This window comes from Salmo trutta, chromosome 13, assembly GCF_901001165.1.
Source record: "Salmo trutta chromosome 13, fSalTru1.1, whole genome shotgun sequence".
Lineage (NCBI taxonomy): Eukaryota > Metazoa > Chordata > Actinopteri > Salmoniformes > Salmonidae > Salmo > Salmo trutta.
The window spans coordinates 27,785,184-27,800,065 of NC_042969.1; the positions used below are offsets into that span (position 1 = coordinate 27,785,184).

The 14,882-nt window shown below is 46.5% G+C and overlaps 2 protein-coding genes across 2 annotated transcripts; one reads left to right on the forward strand and one right to left on the reverse strand.

Annotated features, from left to right (window-relative positions):
• The first annotated feature begins 3,958 nt into the window (after nucleotides 1-3,958).
• Nucleotides 3,959-7,726, forward strand: LOC115205580 (UBX domain-containing protein 1). The gene is made up of 10 exons (XM_029771715.1): nucleotides 3,959-4,054; nucleotides 4,709-4,771; nucleotides 4,873-4,926; nucleotides 5,047-5,177; nucleotides 5,334-5,418; nucleotides 5,668-5,859; nucleotides 6,477-6,528; nucleotides 6,646-6,765; nucleotides 6,946-7,129; nucleotides 7,381-7,726. The coding sequence occupies exons 2-10, from the start codon at nucleotides 4,713-4,715 to the stop codon at nucleotides 7,419-7,421; spliced, it is 918 nt and encodes a 305-aa protein (XP_029627575.1). The 5' UTR covers nucleotides 3,959-4,054; nucleotides 4,709-4,712; the 3' UTR covers nucleotides 7,422-7,726.
• Nucleotides 7,727-7,873: 147 nt separating this feature from the next.
• On the reverse strand, nucleotides 7,874-14,299 carry LOC115205579 (pre-mRNA-processing factor 39). Its single transcript, XM_029771714.1, has 14 exons — nucleotides 14,195-14,299; nucleotides 13,381-13,622; nucleotides 13,026-13,151; nucleotides 12,097-12,215; nucleotides 11,743-11,910; nucleotides 11,367-11,529; nucleotides 11,074-11,178; nucleotides 10,662-10,928; nucleotides 10,430-10,556; nucleotides 10,074-10,345; nucleotides 9,653-9,837; nucleotides 9,354-9,428; nucleotides 9,012-9,189; nucleotides 7,874-8,747 (listed from the first exon to the last, which is right to left on the reverse strand). The coding sequence occupies exons 1-14, from the start codon at nucleotides 14,256-14,258 to the stop codon at nucleotides 8,673-8,675; spliced, it is 2,166 nt and encodes a 721-aa protein (XP_029627574.1). The 5' UTR covers nucleotides 14,259-14,299; the 3' UTR covers nucleotides 7,874-8,672.
• Nucleotides 14,300-14,882: the final 583 nt, after the last annotated feature.

Here is a 14,882-nt window from a genome sequence, read left to right on the forward strand (position 1 = left end):
GTCCACTAGACAGGGAAGGTGTAAGGTCCACTAGACAGGGAAGGTGTAAGGTCCACTAGACAGGGAAGGTGTAAGGTCCACTAGACAGGGAAGGTGTAAGGTCCACTAGACAGGGAAGGTGTCAGGTCCACTAGACAGGGAAGCTGTAAGGTCCACTAGACAGGGAAGGTGTAAGGTCCACTAGACAGGGAAGGTGTAAGGTCCACTAGACAGGGAAGGTGTAAGGTCCACTAGACAGGGAAGGCGTCAGGTCCACTAGACAGGGAAGGCGTCAGGTCCACTAGACAGGGAAGGTGTAAGGTCCACTAGACAGGGAAGGTGTAAGGTCCACTAGACAGGGAAGGTGTAAGGTCCACTAGACAGGGAAGGTGTAAGGTCCACTAGACAGGGAAGGTGTAAGGTCCACTAGACAGGGAAGCTGTAAGGTCCACTAGACAGGGAAGCTGTAAGGTCCACTAGACAGGGAAGGTGTAAGGTCCACTAGACAGGGAAGGTGTAAGGTCCACTAGACAGGGAAGGTGTAAGGTCCACTAGACAGGGAAGGTATAAGGTCCACTAGACAGGGAAGGTATAAGGTCCACTAGACAGGGAAGGTATAAGGTCCACTAGACAGGGAAGGTGTCAGGTCCACTAGACAGGGAAGGTGTAAGGTCCACTAGACAGGGAAGGTGTAAGGTCCACTAGACAGGGAAGGTATAAGGTCCACTAGACAGGGAAGGTGTCAGGTCCACTAGACAGGGAAGGTATAAGGTCCACTAGACAGGGAAGGTGTCAGGTCCACTAGACAGGGAAGGTGTAAGGTCCACTAGACAGGGAAGGTGTAAGGTCCACTAGACAGGGAAGGTGTAAGGTCCACTAGACAGGGAAGCTGTAAGGTCCACTAGACAGGGAAGCTGTAAGGTCCACTAGACAGGGAAGCTGTAAGGTCCACTAGACAGGGAAGGTGTAAGGTCAACTAGACAGGGAAGGTATAAGGTCCACTAGACAGGGAAGGTATAAGGTCCACTAGACAGGGAAGGTATAAGGTCCACTAGACATGGAAGGTATAAGGTCCACTAGACAGGGAAGCTGTAAGGTCCACTAGACAGGGAAGGTGTAAGGTCCACTAGACAGGGAAGGTGTAAGGTCCACTAGACAGGGAAGGTGTAAGGTCCACTAGACAGGGAAGGTGTAAGGTCCACTAGACAGGGAAGGTGTAAGGTCCACTAGACAGGGAAGGTGTAAGGTCCACTAGACAGGGAAGGTGTCAGGTCCACTAGACAGGGAAGGTGTAAGGTCCACTAGACAGGGAAGCTGTAAGGTCTACTAGACAGGGAAGGTGTAAGGTCCACTAGACAGGGAAGCTGTAAGGTCCACTAGACAGGGAAGGTGTAAGGTCCACTAGACAGGGAAGGTGTAAGGTCCACTAGACAGGGAAGCTGTAAGGTCCACTAGACAGGGAAAGTGTCAGGTCCACTAGACAGGGAAGGTGTAAGGTCCACTAGACAGGGAAGGTATAAGGTCCACTAGACAGGGAAGGTGTAAGGTCCACTAGACAGGGAAGGTGTAAGGTCCACTAGACAGGGAAGGTGTAAGGTCCACTAGACAGGGAAGGTATAAGGTCCACTAGACAGGGAAGGTGTAAGGTCCACTAGACAGGGAAGGTGTCAGGTCCACTAGACAGGGAAGGTGTAAGGTCCACTAGACAGGGAAGGTGTAAGGTCCACTAGACAGGGAAGGTGTAAGGTCCACTAGACAGGGAAGGTATAAGGTCCACTAGACAGGGAAGGTATAAGGTCCACTAGACAGGGAAGGTATAAGGTCCACTAGACAGGGAAGGTGTAAGGTCCACTAGACAGGGAAGGTATAAGGTCCACTAGACAGGGAAGGTATAAGGTCCACTAGACAGGGAAGCTGTAAGGTCCACTAGACAGGGAAGGTGTAAGGTCCACTAGACAGGGAAGGTGTAAGGTCCACTAGACAGGGAAGGTGTAAGGTCCACTAGACAGGGAAGGTGTCAGGTCCACTAGACAGGGAAGGTGTAAGGTCCACTAGACAGGGAAGGTGTAAGGTCCACTAGACAGGGAAGGTGTAAGGTCCACTAGACAGGGAAGGTGTAAGGTCCACTAGACAGGGAAGGTATAAGGTCCACTAGACAGGGAAGGTGTAAGGTCCACTAGACAGGGAAGCTGTAAGTTCCACTAGATAGGGAAGCTGTAAGGTCCACTAGACAGGGAAGGTATAAGGTCCACTAGACAGGGAAGGTATAAGGTCCACTAGACAGGGAAGGTGTAAGGTCCACTAGACAGGGAATGTATAAGGTCCACTAGACAGGGAAGGTATAAGGTCCACTAGACAGGGAAGGTATAAGGTCCACTAGACAGGGAAGTTGTAAGGTCCACTAGACAGGGAAGGTGTAAGGTCCACTAGACAGGGAAGGTGTAAGGTCCACTAGACAGGGAAGGTGTAAGGTCCACTAGACAGGGAAGGTGTAAGGTCCACTAGACAGGGAAGGTGTAAGGTCCACTAGACAGGAAAGGTGTAAGGTCCACTAGACAGGGAAGGTGTCAGGTCCACTAGACAGGGAAGGTGTAAGGTCCACTAGACAGGGAAGGTATAAGGTCCACTAGACAGGGAAGGTGTAAGGTCCACTAGACAGGGAAGGTGTAAGGTCCACTAGACAGGGAAGATTGTAAGGTCCACTAGACAGGGAAGGTATAAGGTCCACTAGACAGGGAAGGTGTAAGGTCCACTAGACAGGGAAGGTGTAAGGTCCACTAGACAGGGAAGCTGTAAGGTCCACTAGACAGGGAAGGTGTAAGGTCCACTAGACAGGGAAGGTGTAAGGTCCACTAGACAGGGAAGGTGTAAGGTCCACTAGACAGGGAAGGTGTAAGGTCCACTAGACAGGAAAGGTGTAAGGTCCACTAGACAGGGAAGGTGTAAGGTCCACTAGACAGGGAAGGTGTAAGGTCCACTAGACAGGGAAGGTGTAAGGTCCACTAGACAGGGAAGGTGTAAGGTCCACTAGACAGGGAAGGTGTCAGGTCCACTAGACAGGGAAGCTGTAAGGTCCACTAGACAGGGAAGGTGTAAGGTCCACTAGACAGGGAAGGTGTAAGGTCCACTAGACAGGGAAGGTATAAGGTCCACTAGACAGGGAAGGTATAAGGTCCACTAGACAGGGAAGGTATAAGGTCCACTAGACAGGGAAGGTATAAGGTCCACTAGACAGGGAAGGTGTAAGGTCCACTAGACAGGGACGGTGTAAGGTCCACTAGACAGGGAAGGTGTAAGGTCCACTAGACAGGGAAGGTGTAAGGTCCACTAGACAGGGAAGGTGTCAGGTCCACTAGACAGGGAAGGTGTAAGGTCCACTAGACAGGGAAGGTGTAAGGTCCACTAGACAGGGAAGGTGTAAGGTCCACTAGACAGGGAAGGTGTAAGGTCCACTAGACAGGGAAGGTATAAGGTCCACTAGACAGGGAAGGTGTAAGGTCCACTAGACAGGGAAGGTGTAAGGTCCACTAGACAGGGAAGGTGTAAGGTCCACTAGACAGGAGGTAAGGTCCACTAGACAGGAAGGTAAGGTCCACTAGACAGGGAAGGTGTAAGGTCCACTAGACAGGGAAGGTGTAAGGTCCACTAGACAGGGAAGGTGTAAGGTCCACTAGACAGGGAAGGTGTAAGGTCCACTAGACAGGAAGTGTAAGGTCCACTAGACAGGGAAGGTGTAAGGTCCACTAGACAGGGAAGGTGTAAGGTCCACTAGACAGGGAAGGTGTAAGGTCCACTAGACAGGGAAGTTGTAAGGTCCACTAGACAGGGAAGGTGTAAGGTCCACTAGACAGGGAAGCTGTAAGGTCCACTAGACAGGGAAGGTGTAAGGTCCACTAGACAGGGAAGGTGTAAGGTCCACTAGACAGGGAAGCTGTAAGGTCCACTAGATGGCAGAAATGTGCTGTGAATGAGAATGTTTGGAAAATGTGGTCTTTCTTTTTTCCTATCGGGCCTCCGTACTTGCATGTGGACTGTACGGTCAGAAAGCGGTGTTGTGGGTTGACTGATTCTGAATGTGAGTTGCTAACGTTAGCTAATGTTGCACAAATAAATAATGCTATTTAGTAAAATAACGTTTATGAAATGGTTGAGCGCCATCATTTTCACAAGTGCAATGTAATAGTCACCCTAGCTATATTTTACAGGCCATCATCAATTTACTCTGCAAACAGTGTTCTTGTTACAAGCTAACAGGAGAGGCTAACTGAAATTAGCCATCTCATTCCTCCATCATACTAGCTACCGTCAGTTTACAGCTAGTTAGCCGGCTAGCCAGCTATATGTGAACACAGATAATACGGAAAAGTTACTGGACAAATCTTTTTTGCTTTATGAATGATTTTCATGTGATGGTCTGTAGATACTAAAATGTTTCCTGCGGGAGGTTACCTAAGTGATGCTGCTTTGTTATCTTCATAGCTAGTCCAGTCCAGTCCAATACGTTAGCTAATTTAGCGTTACACGACTAGCTAGCCAGCACGTTCTGGACCTATGTAACTACCCATCTAACTAAAGTAGTTATACAGGTAGCATGTGGTTAAACCTGAATCTCAATCATATAGACATAACGATACATGTTTGTGGCCCTTGGATCTACTTCACATGCCCAGCTACTTGCTTACAGTATCAGACTACAAAGTGAAACTCTTCTTCACTTTCATGTTCTCAGCAAGATGGCAGAACAAACAACATTGGACAGCCTGCTGGAAATGGGCTTTGACAGAAACAGAGCGTAAGTAGCTAACTGAATTCATGTGGCTATTCTTCAAACTAAAGATCATGATAAGATGATGTGATCAACTCTGATCCTGTCCATCTTTCTTCTGCTTGCAGGGAAAAGGCTGTGGCACACACAGGAAACCAGGGCATAGAGCGGGCCATGGACTGGTAAGTCAACTGATAAGGGCATTGGTGAGCTAGTCTCTGAGGCTTTTACGTCCTCAGTTAAGTTATTCACATTGGATAACTGATTCATGATGTCTCTCTTCTATCATGCGTCTTCCACAGGTTGATGGAACATGAGGGTGACCCAGACATTGACGAGCCCTATGTACCTCCTGTGGGGAACGTGCTTGGAGGAAGTGACCCACAACTGCCCAGTCCAGCAGCCCAGCCCACAGCAGAGGGAGCAGACCCTGGTAAGTGATCAATTGTCGTGACAGCATTTTGTATTATGGTTACTTATATTGTTATGATCGAGTTATAACTATGGCTTCCCATTACTGGTTAACATGGTAGTTGGTTTACATTGTCTTCTTGTCCCTCACCTCTTATATGTTAACTCTACCTTTTAGCTACAGATGGGGGTGACCAGATGATCCATGACGGGGATACCAAACAACCAATGACAGAGGAGGAGAAACGTGAGCAGATAAAGAGGTCAGATAATTCACCTCTACCTCTGTTTACACACTTATGTTATTCTGTCAGAAACTGGGGTTTGGTCAAAAGATGTTACTCAATAAGATCAGCAAAAGGGTAGGCCTTCTGTTGGAAATACAAAGAGACGGCATACAATGAAACCTGTGCGTGTCTGCCTGCGTGTCTGCCTGCGTGTCTGCCTGCGTGTCTGCCTGCGTGTCTGCCTGCGTGTCTGCCTGCGTGTCTGCCTGCGTGTGTGTGTACCAGGCTAGAGGAGCTGATGCGGGTGAAGCAGGAGGAGCGGAGAGAGAGGGAGCGAGCGGAAGAGGTGGACAGAGAGAAGCAGAGGAGGAGGCAGGGCCAGGAGCTGCTGCAGGTCAAACAGAAACTGCAGGAGGATGAGATGAAGAAAATGGTTGACCTGCGCCGGAGAGAGAAGAACGACGACAAAATGGCCAAGTAAGCCATGAAGTCAATGGGCTTGTTAGTCATTTCAGCCAGCATTGCAGGCGACTGCCAATTAACTGATCTACAAAATACTTTGTGTATAAGTATTATTATTTTAGATCATTTAGTCAGTCACAATTTACCCACAATACATCACGGATGGATTTGATGCTTTCGACATGGCCAGTGGCTGTTGTCTCAAAGCGCATTGGAGGAGAGGATCCAAGGTCCCTCCCTCGAACCTCCTCCAATGAGCTTTGAGAGGAATTTAGGAAACAAAAATAGCTAGTAATGTTTTCAGACACAGCCAATAGTTGCTTCTTCGAAACGGCTTAGTGCAAATGAGGTCTATTCCCACTCCACAACTCTTCTCTTGCTCCCGAGTGACGCAGCGGTCTAAGGCACTGCATCTCAGTGCAAGAGGCGTCACTACAGTCCCTGGTACAAATCCAGGCTGTATCACATCCAGCCGTGTTTGGGAGTCCCATGGGGCGGCGCACAATTGGCCCAGCGTCATCCAGGTTTGGCCGGGGTAGGCCGTCATTGTAAATAAGAATTTGTTCTTAACTGACTTGCCTAGTTAAATATATATATATATTTTTTAATCCAATTACTGCTCTCTCTCTCAGGCAGCGGGTGCGAGACAAGATAGCACGCGACAGAGAGGAGAGAGCACTTAAGGTACTGACTGCACCTACAGCATCTGACCCGTATGCTGAACTGTTGCTAAATAACGTCTCCATATCTTTCATAGAAAGAGTTGAACGCACTAACCCATTCTACGCCTCTCTTCTCCAGTTTGGAGGTGGTTCTTCTAGTAGAGCTGTAACCTCCCCTTCAGCAGAGGGCCCTCCCTCCTCTCCGCCCAGTCAGGGCCCGCCTCCCGCCAAGAAGGACTATAACGAGTGCAGAATACAGGTAAGGGGCAATGGATGTCTATGGCCTAGTTCTCATTCTGTTCATACTCACAACTGATGTACAATGCATTTGACACAACAGATCTTTTTTATGAGTTTGTTTGCACAAGAATCCTTTGACAACCGTTGTTTGGTGTCTTAACAGTCAATAAAGTTTATTCATTCATCCTCCTGTCCGCAGGTGCGTATGCTTGACGGCTCGGCACTGACCTCCGTGTTCAAGGCCCAGGAGCCGCTGGCTGCCGTGCGTGTCTACATCCAGATGAATGGCGACGCCCCCGAGGGCCAGGACTTCACGCTGCTGTCCCCATACCCACGCCGCGTTTACACAGAACTGGACATGGAGAAACCCCTACAGGAGTTGGGTGAGCAGACAGGACGATGCCCCCCTCTTACTGGGCTTGTACAGTCACAATAGTCTAAAGTGGCTTTCTCTCCTTCATCCGCACTAATCTGAAAGGACTGGAGAGGTCAAAACCAGCCAAAGACATATTGCTTTCTTCTATGCTGTGTTGCAGTTATAGATTAATCTAATATGAGATTGAAGGTGTGTTCTAGTTTGTGTAGCGACCAATAACATTTGATACGGTCTTAACTGTTTTGTGTCATTGTTCAGGTTTGGTGCCTTCAGCTGTGCTGGTCGTTGCAAAGAAATAAGGACCTGAAGTAAAAAGATGCTTCATGAGCCAACATCATTTATCACCCCCAACAGGACAGAGACCAGGATGTCAACTATGGATTGATTCTCCTTCAACAAACACTTTGAACTTTAATCTGAACCTTTAATGGCAACACAAAATGGATGACTGTATTGACTCTCATGGGGCCTAAAGTTAGACATGGCTCGTTGACACTGACACTTTCCACTGCATTGCAAGTCGTAGTTTTTCAAAGTTAAATCATTTTACAGTGGTGTTATTGCATACTCACTCAAACTTGAATAAAACTTACTTGGAGAGTAATGTGGTGGACTGAACATACTTTCCACAGAGAATGCAACAACTCAAAACTTACAGGAATAACCTGTTTTTTTATGAAGCTGCACAATCCAAGGCTCCAAATCAGTTTAACAGATACTTAATATACATACACATTTCCAAGAATTCACATTAAGCTTCACTGAAATGGTTTATTGAGCAATGTTAAAAGTGAAGATTCAATAGTTACATTTTCAAAAACTGAGTGATAAAGGCAAAAGTTGTGGTGGTTTACGAGTGGATTTTTACAAACATTTAACAGATTCCTACTCCTAAAGTTTTACCAAACATGACCAATGCTGTTAGTTTTGGAAATGTCCATTAGGTACAGCATAGCGTACATCCACTTATTACGCCTTGCTTGACCAGAGGCACTGGTACCTGCATACAACAACATGGCTTCCCTATCTTCTGTCTGGAGGACTCGACTGGGCAGAAACTTGAATGGCGATCCACAAGCTTTGAATGAGGGACAATAGATTGATCTTAACCTGCTCGTATATGAAAAGAGCTCCGACTTCACACTATAAAACACCATTATGTACATTAGAAAAAAAGACTAGCCTATACTTCTGGAATGATGCAAGACTTTAAATAATACAGGACCTGTGGAGACGGGTTTGCTTAAAGTGAAAGGGGCTGCATGTAGAAGAGAATACAAAAATAGTTTATCATTAAAACAATGTACAGGAGCACATTTTCAAAGATCAAACAAGTAGTAGATGTCACACCCCTGTTCCTGATAAAAGATATGAGTTAAATCCCTAATGGCAACCTATTCCCTACAAAGTGCACTACTTTTGACCTGGGCCCTGGTCAAAGAGAGTGTACTACATAGGAAATAAGGTGCCATTTGGACTCATTCGTGGAGTTTAAACTGAGGTGGTGGTGAGTTCACTGAACAATGGTGTCACAGCATTTCTCTTCCCCCTTAGCTGGGAGGGTAGTAACCCTGATTGTAGTTCCAGGGTTGCTGGTAGCCTCCGTATCCCCCGTACTGTGGTTGCTGAAAGAGGAGAGGAAAACCATTAATCAACACTTGAGTGCAGGGGTATTCAAATGTTACCCTATGAGGTCCAAACTACTGCTGGTTTTCCCTTCTACCTGATAATTAATTGCACCCACCTGGTGTCTCAGGTCTAAATCAGTCTCTGATTAAAGGGGAAGAATGAAAGAAACACAGTGGAACTGTTTTCCAGGTCCAGATTTTGAATTTGAGGGCTTTCGTCTAATATCTGGCTAGATGGTACAGTAACAATCCCCGTCGTACCTGATACCAGCTTCCATAGCCTGCGTAGCCTGCATGAGCCGCACTCATGTCCCCACCCATCATGGGTGGAGGTGGTGTCGTCATGGGAACATGGGGCATTGTGGGAGGGGCCGGTGGTGGAGCGGGCACAGCGGAGCCATCTTCTCCTTTACTCATCTTTTCTGGGTCCTCGCCGTCTCTGCAGATCAATCAATACAACAACTACGTCAATAACCAATCCATCAACAGTTTATACATTTGCTTCTCAATGGTTGACTGTCAAATCTCAATATTGAGTCACTACATCACACTATTTTATTGGTTTTGATTTGATTTGATTTGACAGATGTGCTATAATCTCACCCATTCTCAGCCCTTCTCTTCTTGTTGCCGAGCTCTTTCAGCAGCTTCTGATGCTCTTCATAGACTGTTAGCACACTGCATGCCAGAGGACAGCAACAGTAACATTTAAAACATGGTAAAGTGATGCTCTTCATTGACTGTTAGAACTGCAGGCCAGAGGACAGCAAAAATAACATTTAAAACATGGTAAATTGCATTTCTCCCAGTTTCATTCATTCAATAAAATGCCTTGACATGTTTCTTTCTCTCTGGGTTCCTGATTGTATCTAAAAACAACAAACAATCCTGTGAGCCCTGACCTTTGCACAGAAGTCCCATAGTCCTCAGCGTACTGCAGGCCCCTCTGGGAAAAGAGAATCTTGGTCCGTGGGGAGAGGGGTGCGGCCAGCGCCCGAGTCACACACTGCTGCACCCCCTCGGGTGACCCTCTGGGGTCACCAGACACCTCCAGCTCCAGCAGGTTCAGGTGCAGCTTACCGTTATCCTGGGAAAGGGAGAGGATAGGTGGAGAGTAAGGGAGGAAAGAGAGGGACAGAGAGTTATAGCCTACTGCTTGGTCAAGAGATCATCAAGAAAGGGTGATCTGGCATCAAACCATAAGTGATATCTTCTCTGAGGTTTAGGTTAAGGCTTCATGTAAAAGTTAGAGCAAGTGATCTTCTTCCCCTCTGTACTAAAAGCTTCCAGCTTTGTTATTCCCTCAATCCCCCCTTCTCTCACCGGGCTAATCTCCAGTGCCTCCTGCAGGACTCCCCGGGCCTTGCTGGGGTTCTTGCAAAGCTTCAGCAACAGCCGGGCCAGTTTGATGGAGTAGAATGCATGGAGGTGAGGAGTCTCTTTGGCTTGGACCACCGCGTCCCTGAGCAGAGCTTCTGATTCATCTAGCCGGCCCGCCCGTCTCTCTAGCCCCGCCCTGCGCAGCCGGACCATGGCCAATCCTGGGATAGAGGTTTCCAGAGATTCTAGAACACGCCGTGCCTCTGTTAGATCACCTGGGAGGAGGAGGGGAGGAGGGCGTGAGTGAGCTACAACACTTGGTAATGATATCCTGTGTTTCATGTCTCTTCCTCTCTCACCATGCCTCTCCTCGAAGGTGGCCCACTGCAGGTGCATGGTGTGTTTGTGGGCCAGGTGGATCTCACAGGCTCGCCTGAACACTCCTCGTGCCTCGTACAGACTCTGAGGTTCCAGGTACTGAACATACTGAGAAATATGCATACAGTATACATTAGTTACACTGACATACAAACATGTTACTGACACACACACATGCGCACCCACACACACACCCCTGCAGCCCCTCCTTACCTTGGTCCAGAACTCCTCGTAGAGAGCGCAGGCAATCAGACAGCGCTCAAACAGGATCCGTACCCTCCGGTCACCCCCGGCAATGATCCCACTGCTCTTTGACCCCTCTTTTTGCTCCTCTTCCTGGCCCTCCATGGTGTCTGGTTCGGTCTCCACCTCCTTTTCATCCCCCCCTCCCAGCTGGGTGAGCTCCCAGTCCAGGTAGGAGTGCCAGGCTTTCAGCTGGGTCCGGTCCAGAGGCTTCACGTGGAAATAAGGACGCTTGATCTGGAATGGAGGGAGGAATGGGAACAGAAGAGAAGGTAAGTCAATGTTTCCAACCAATGAAAGTATCACACTTCAATCGTAACTTCTGAGTTGTACATAGAAGGGATATGTGTGTGTGTGTGTGTGTCTGTCAGGGGTAACTCACAGCTTCCTCAAAGTTCCACCTCTTCCTGACCTCTCCCTCCAGGTCCTGGTACACCTTCTCCCTGCGAGCCAATAGGAGTTCTCGCATCTTCGGAATCACCTCTTCCTGATTGGGTGAACCATAACATGACAGTTATAACGACAGACTTTTAAATCAGTTTAACAGAGTTAGATCCTACACCCTAACCTCACTCCACAACTTGAAATGTCTCCACTATCTGCTATTTTGGCAGCATCTGACATTCATGTTAAATCTTCTCCAACATTAGCAGGGATTTGTCATTTGTAAACCACCTCTGTAGGTTCCTTCTCTTCCCCAGGTGGTAACTCATCTTCCCCCTCAGCCAGCTCAGCCTTCTCAGTCTTGTGGATCTGTTTAGATTCTTCAAGCAACCCCTCATACTCCTCTGCTGAGAGGACGTCCTTGGGGGCATGAGCATTAAGATGAGTCTTGAATCTGTAAGAGAGAGAGGAGGGATAGAGAGAGTGGATAAGATTCACTAGGTCAGCAAATAAGAGGTCCCGATTAAGAAGTGAGCTTGATAATCATACGATTATCAAAATCTAGAATTTAATCAAATGTAAAAAATTCGTAGTTTTGACTGATTTGAAGCTCTACTGTTTCTCTTAGTAGAGAAAGTGTACTGTTTGTGAATGTGTATAGTCTCACTTCTCATAGTGGCTGCTGTACAGCTGAGTGGGGACTCTGAGGATTCTGTCGTAGACTCCAGTGGCAGCCTTCATGTCTCCCTGCTCCTTCTCCCACTCGATGTACAGCTCCCACAGACGGTCAGAGTGGAAGTCTAGTCCTGCCGCTGCCACCGCCTCTTCAAATGCACTGGGCAGATGAGACAAAAAATCAGTCAATCAGATTTATATAAAAATAGTTCGGGTTGTTAGAACATTACGTTGACAATAAGTACTGAATGGAAAAAGGTGGTGTTCTGGCTAGAGTTGAATGTAAAGCTGGCAAAAGAAGTAAACAAATGTGTATAAGTGTGACACTGAGTTTAAGAGTGTATACCTGCGAATGCAGTGAGAGGACTCTGGCAGGTTCATGTTGAGTGTGCCCAGTAGCAGGTTAATGTAGTGGATCCACAGATCTACACTCAGAGGGATGGCCTTCAGACCCTGAACACACACCTGGAACAACACAAAAACATTATGAAGCCATCATGTCACTTAGATCATTTCCTAGTGCCAAAGACTTTCAAAGAATGTAGCACTGCGGTATGTGCCCTTTGTTTAGTCAATGGCTATTAAACATAGCAGATGCTGGTTATTAAACAACTAATTGACCGACATCGGTTCAATTACTGGAATTCCATTTAGTAGAGAGAGAGAGAGAGACAGTTCGTGAAAGTATAGCTTACCTACTTTGAAAAACGAGTAAAATAATTGTCAGATAGCATACTTAGGCAGGCTAGTTAAATAGGATGACTACAGACAGTTCAGTATGGGGAGCACAGAGATAACGGTAGATGGTTGGCTGGCAGGATGCTACTGCCTGTGCAGAGATTAGTCAAATGTTTTATTTAACTAGGCAAGTCAGTTAAGAACAAATTCTTATTTACAATTACGGCCTACCCCGGCATAATCCGAACCAGAAAGATGCTGGGCCAATTGTGCGCCGCCCTATGGGACTCCCAATCATGGCCGGTTGTGATTGGGAGTCCCATAGTAATTTCCTTTTTTTCTATATGGACCTGACAGAGACAATGAATATTTTCAATGTTTTGGCAATTGAATGTTTGCTATTTTTGGCCTTCAAATTTCCATTAAATAGGTATTTCATAATGCATTTAATGTTTAAAAAAATTATTGAACAAGAAATCGAAAACAGTGATTATTTAAAAAACAATCTAACCAAAACAAACAAAAAAATCACTAATCGCTTAGCACTACAAGACCCACATCAGTGTCACTTTTACCAAACACTCTTCTTCATCATACCTCCTGAGCTTTGTTGGTGTAGCCTGCACGTCGCTCCAAGTCGGCAAACTTCTTCCAATATCCGTAGCACAGGGGGTAACGCGCCAGAAAGGCAACTAGCGCTCGACGTGATGCTGTCATGTGACTCTGGGGACCATTAGAAATCTGGGTTAGCTGCAAATTCACTAAGTAACAATGAGTTTAGTTGTCAGTTTAGTTTAAATCATTATTGATGTGAAGTGTTGGTTTCAACTTCAACACTGCATTCCTTAACAACAGTGGTATGGTTATCTACGCCTTTACTATTCACGCAGAGGATCTTTGGTTATGTCAAAATGCCAATAGGAATCTTGTCTGTCCCCTCAGCTCTCCTCACCTCTTGCTCACTGTACTGCAGCAGGTCAGTCCAGCTGGAGAAGTCCTGTGGATTGTCATGGGCCAGCTTCCAGAGTCGGTCAAAGTCCGCCGGCAACTCTCCGTCCTCTTCCTCCTCATTCTCCACCAGAGGCATGTTGTATGCTGTCGCAGCTGCTGCTTCTGAAGCCTCTTCTCCACCATTCCCCTCTGATACCTCTTCCATCTCTGTTGGAGGTTGGACAGCCTCCGTGGCTTCCGGAGCTTTCAAATGAGAAATTGAGAAAGTTACACAGGGAAGATGTTTTTAAATCTATAACACAAAGAAATGGCTGGCCTGCTCGATAATGCATAAGCAGATGTCATTTACAGACTAAATGTAAATGAATGCCATTATAAAGGAAATTTCAGTCACTGATGGTGTTTTTAGCCATTCATTCATTAGGATTTCAAGATACTACACAGAGATCATGACGTCGGCAATGTCAACAAACGGCATAAACTTCTGAAATTCTGCAGGGGAACAGCGATTTATGTCTGCTTCTACAGTCGTTAGATCAGATTAACATACCATAACAAAATACTCGGGCTAGCAAGTACTAGCTAGTTGATTTACTCTGGTACTAGCTGGGGGAAAGACAATTTCTGTTTCGCCAGTTTGCGCAACAGAAATTCATGTTAGCCATGTCGGCTAGTTAGAAAGCTAGCCATCGTTTCACATGCGTCGTTGCGACTGCTAGCTGACCTGCGAAGTTACAAACGACTATGCATATGATCTTTACGTCACTATTGAATAGCTTCATCAATATATTTGTATTATTTAATGTTTTTACAACCCGAAGGACCCTCCATTAGCCCGTTGCTGCTCAGGTCTTCTAAATCCGAGCCTTCGGCCGCCATGTTTGAAAATGACAGAAATTACGTCACTCCTATGCGACAAGTACCTACTTCAAGAGGTAGTCACTAGTTACCACAGCCACAAAGTCATAAACCCCACTTATTTCTAACCAAACCCTTTTTATCTTCTTTAAAAGTTTGATTTTAACCCTAACCACTCTGCTAACCTAATGACTAACCATAACTTTACATTTAGACGAAAAATGTTTATTTTCATGAACGTTGACGATATAGCGCATTTTCACTTTGTGGCTGTGGTAACATTGGTCCGTTCTATTCGGGGTCCTTGGGACGGCCATACCCTCCATTACTCCATTGAAGTTGACATTTAAAATTAGTTATGGTTAGAGTAGGTGTTAAAGTTACGGCACAAACCGTACAGTATGAATATAGGCTAAAACTGCTTATTCAATAGAAATCCCCGATCACACTTGTAGGCGATGTCATTGCGACGTTGGCTAGCAAAGCTCATGACGTCTACCACAAGGCTGCTGAAGAGAGACCGGCTCTTAATAATGGCTGGAATGGTATCAAACACATGGAAACTATGTGTTCGATACAATTCCATTTATTCCGTTCCAGCCAGTCCTATGAGCCCGTCTTCTCTAATGTCGGTACCACCGGCCA

Excerpts from the sequence above, each read along its gene's own strand:
- LOC115205580 (XM_029771715.1), top strand. The coding sequence starts at position 4,713 with ATGGCAGAACAAACAACATTGGACAGCCTGCTGGAAATGGGCTTTGAC. Across the intron at positions 5,419-5,667 it reads AAACGTGAGCAGATAAAGAG|GCTAGAGGAGCTGATGCGGG; the intron begins GTCAGATAATTC and ends TGTGTGTACCAG. Across the intron at positions 6,529-6,645 it reads GAGAGGAGAGAGCACTTAAG|TTTGGAGGTGGTTCTTCTAG; the intron begins GTACTGACTGCA and ends TCTCTTCTCCAG.
- LOC115205579 (XM_029771714.1), bottom strand. The coding sequence starts at position 14,258 with ATGGCGGCCGAAGGCTCGGATTTAGAAGACCTGAGCAGCAACGGGCTA. Across the intron at positions 11,530-11,742 it reads TACAGCAGCCACTATGAGAA|ATTCAAGACTCATCTTAATG; the intron begins GTGAGACTATAC and ends TCTCTCTTACAG. Across the intron at positions 11,179-11,366 it reads AAGAGAAGGAACCTACAGAG|GAAGAGGTGATTCCGAAGAT; the intron begins GTGGTTTACAAA and ends TCACCCAATCAG.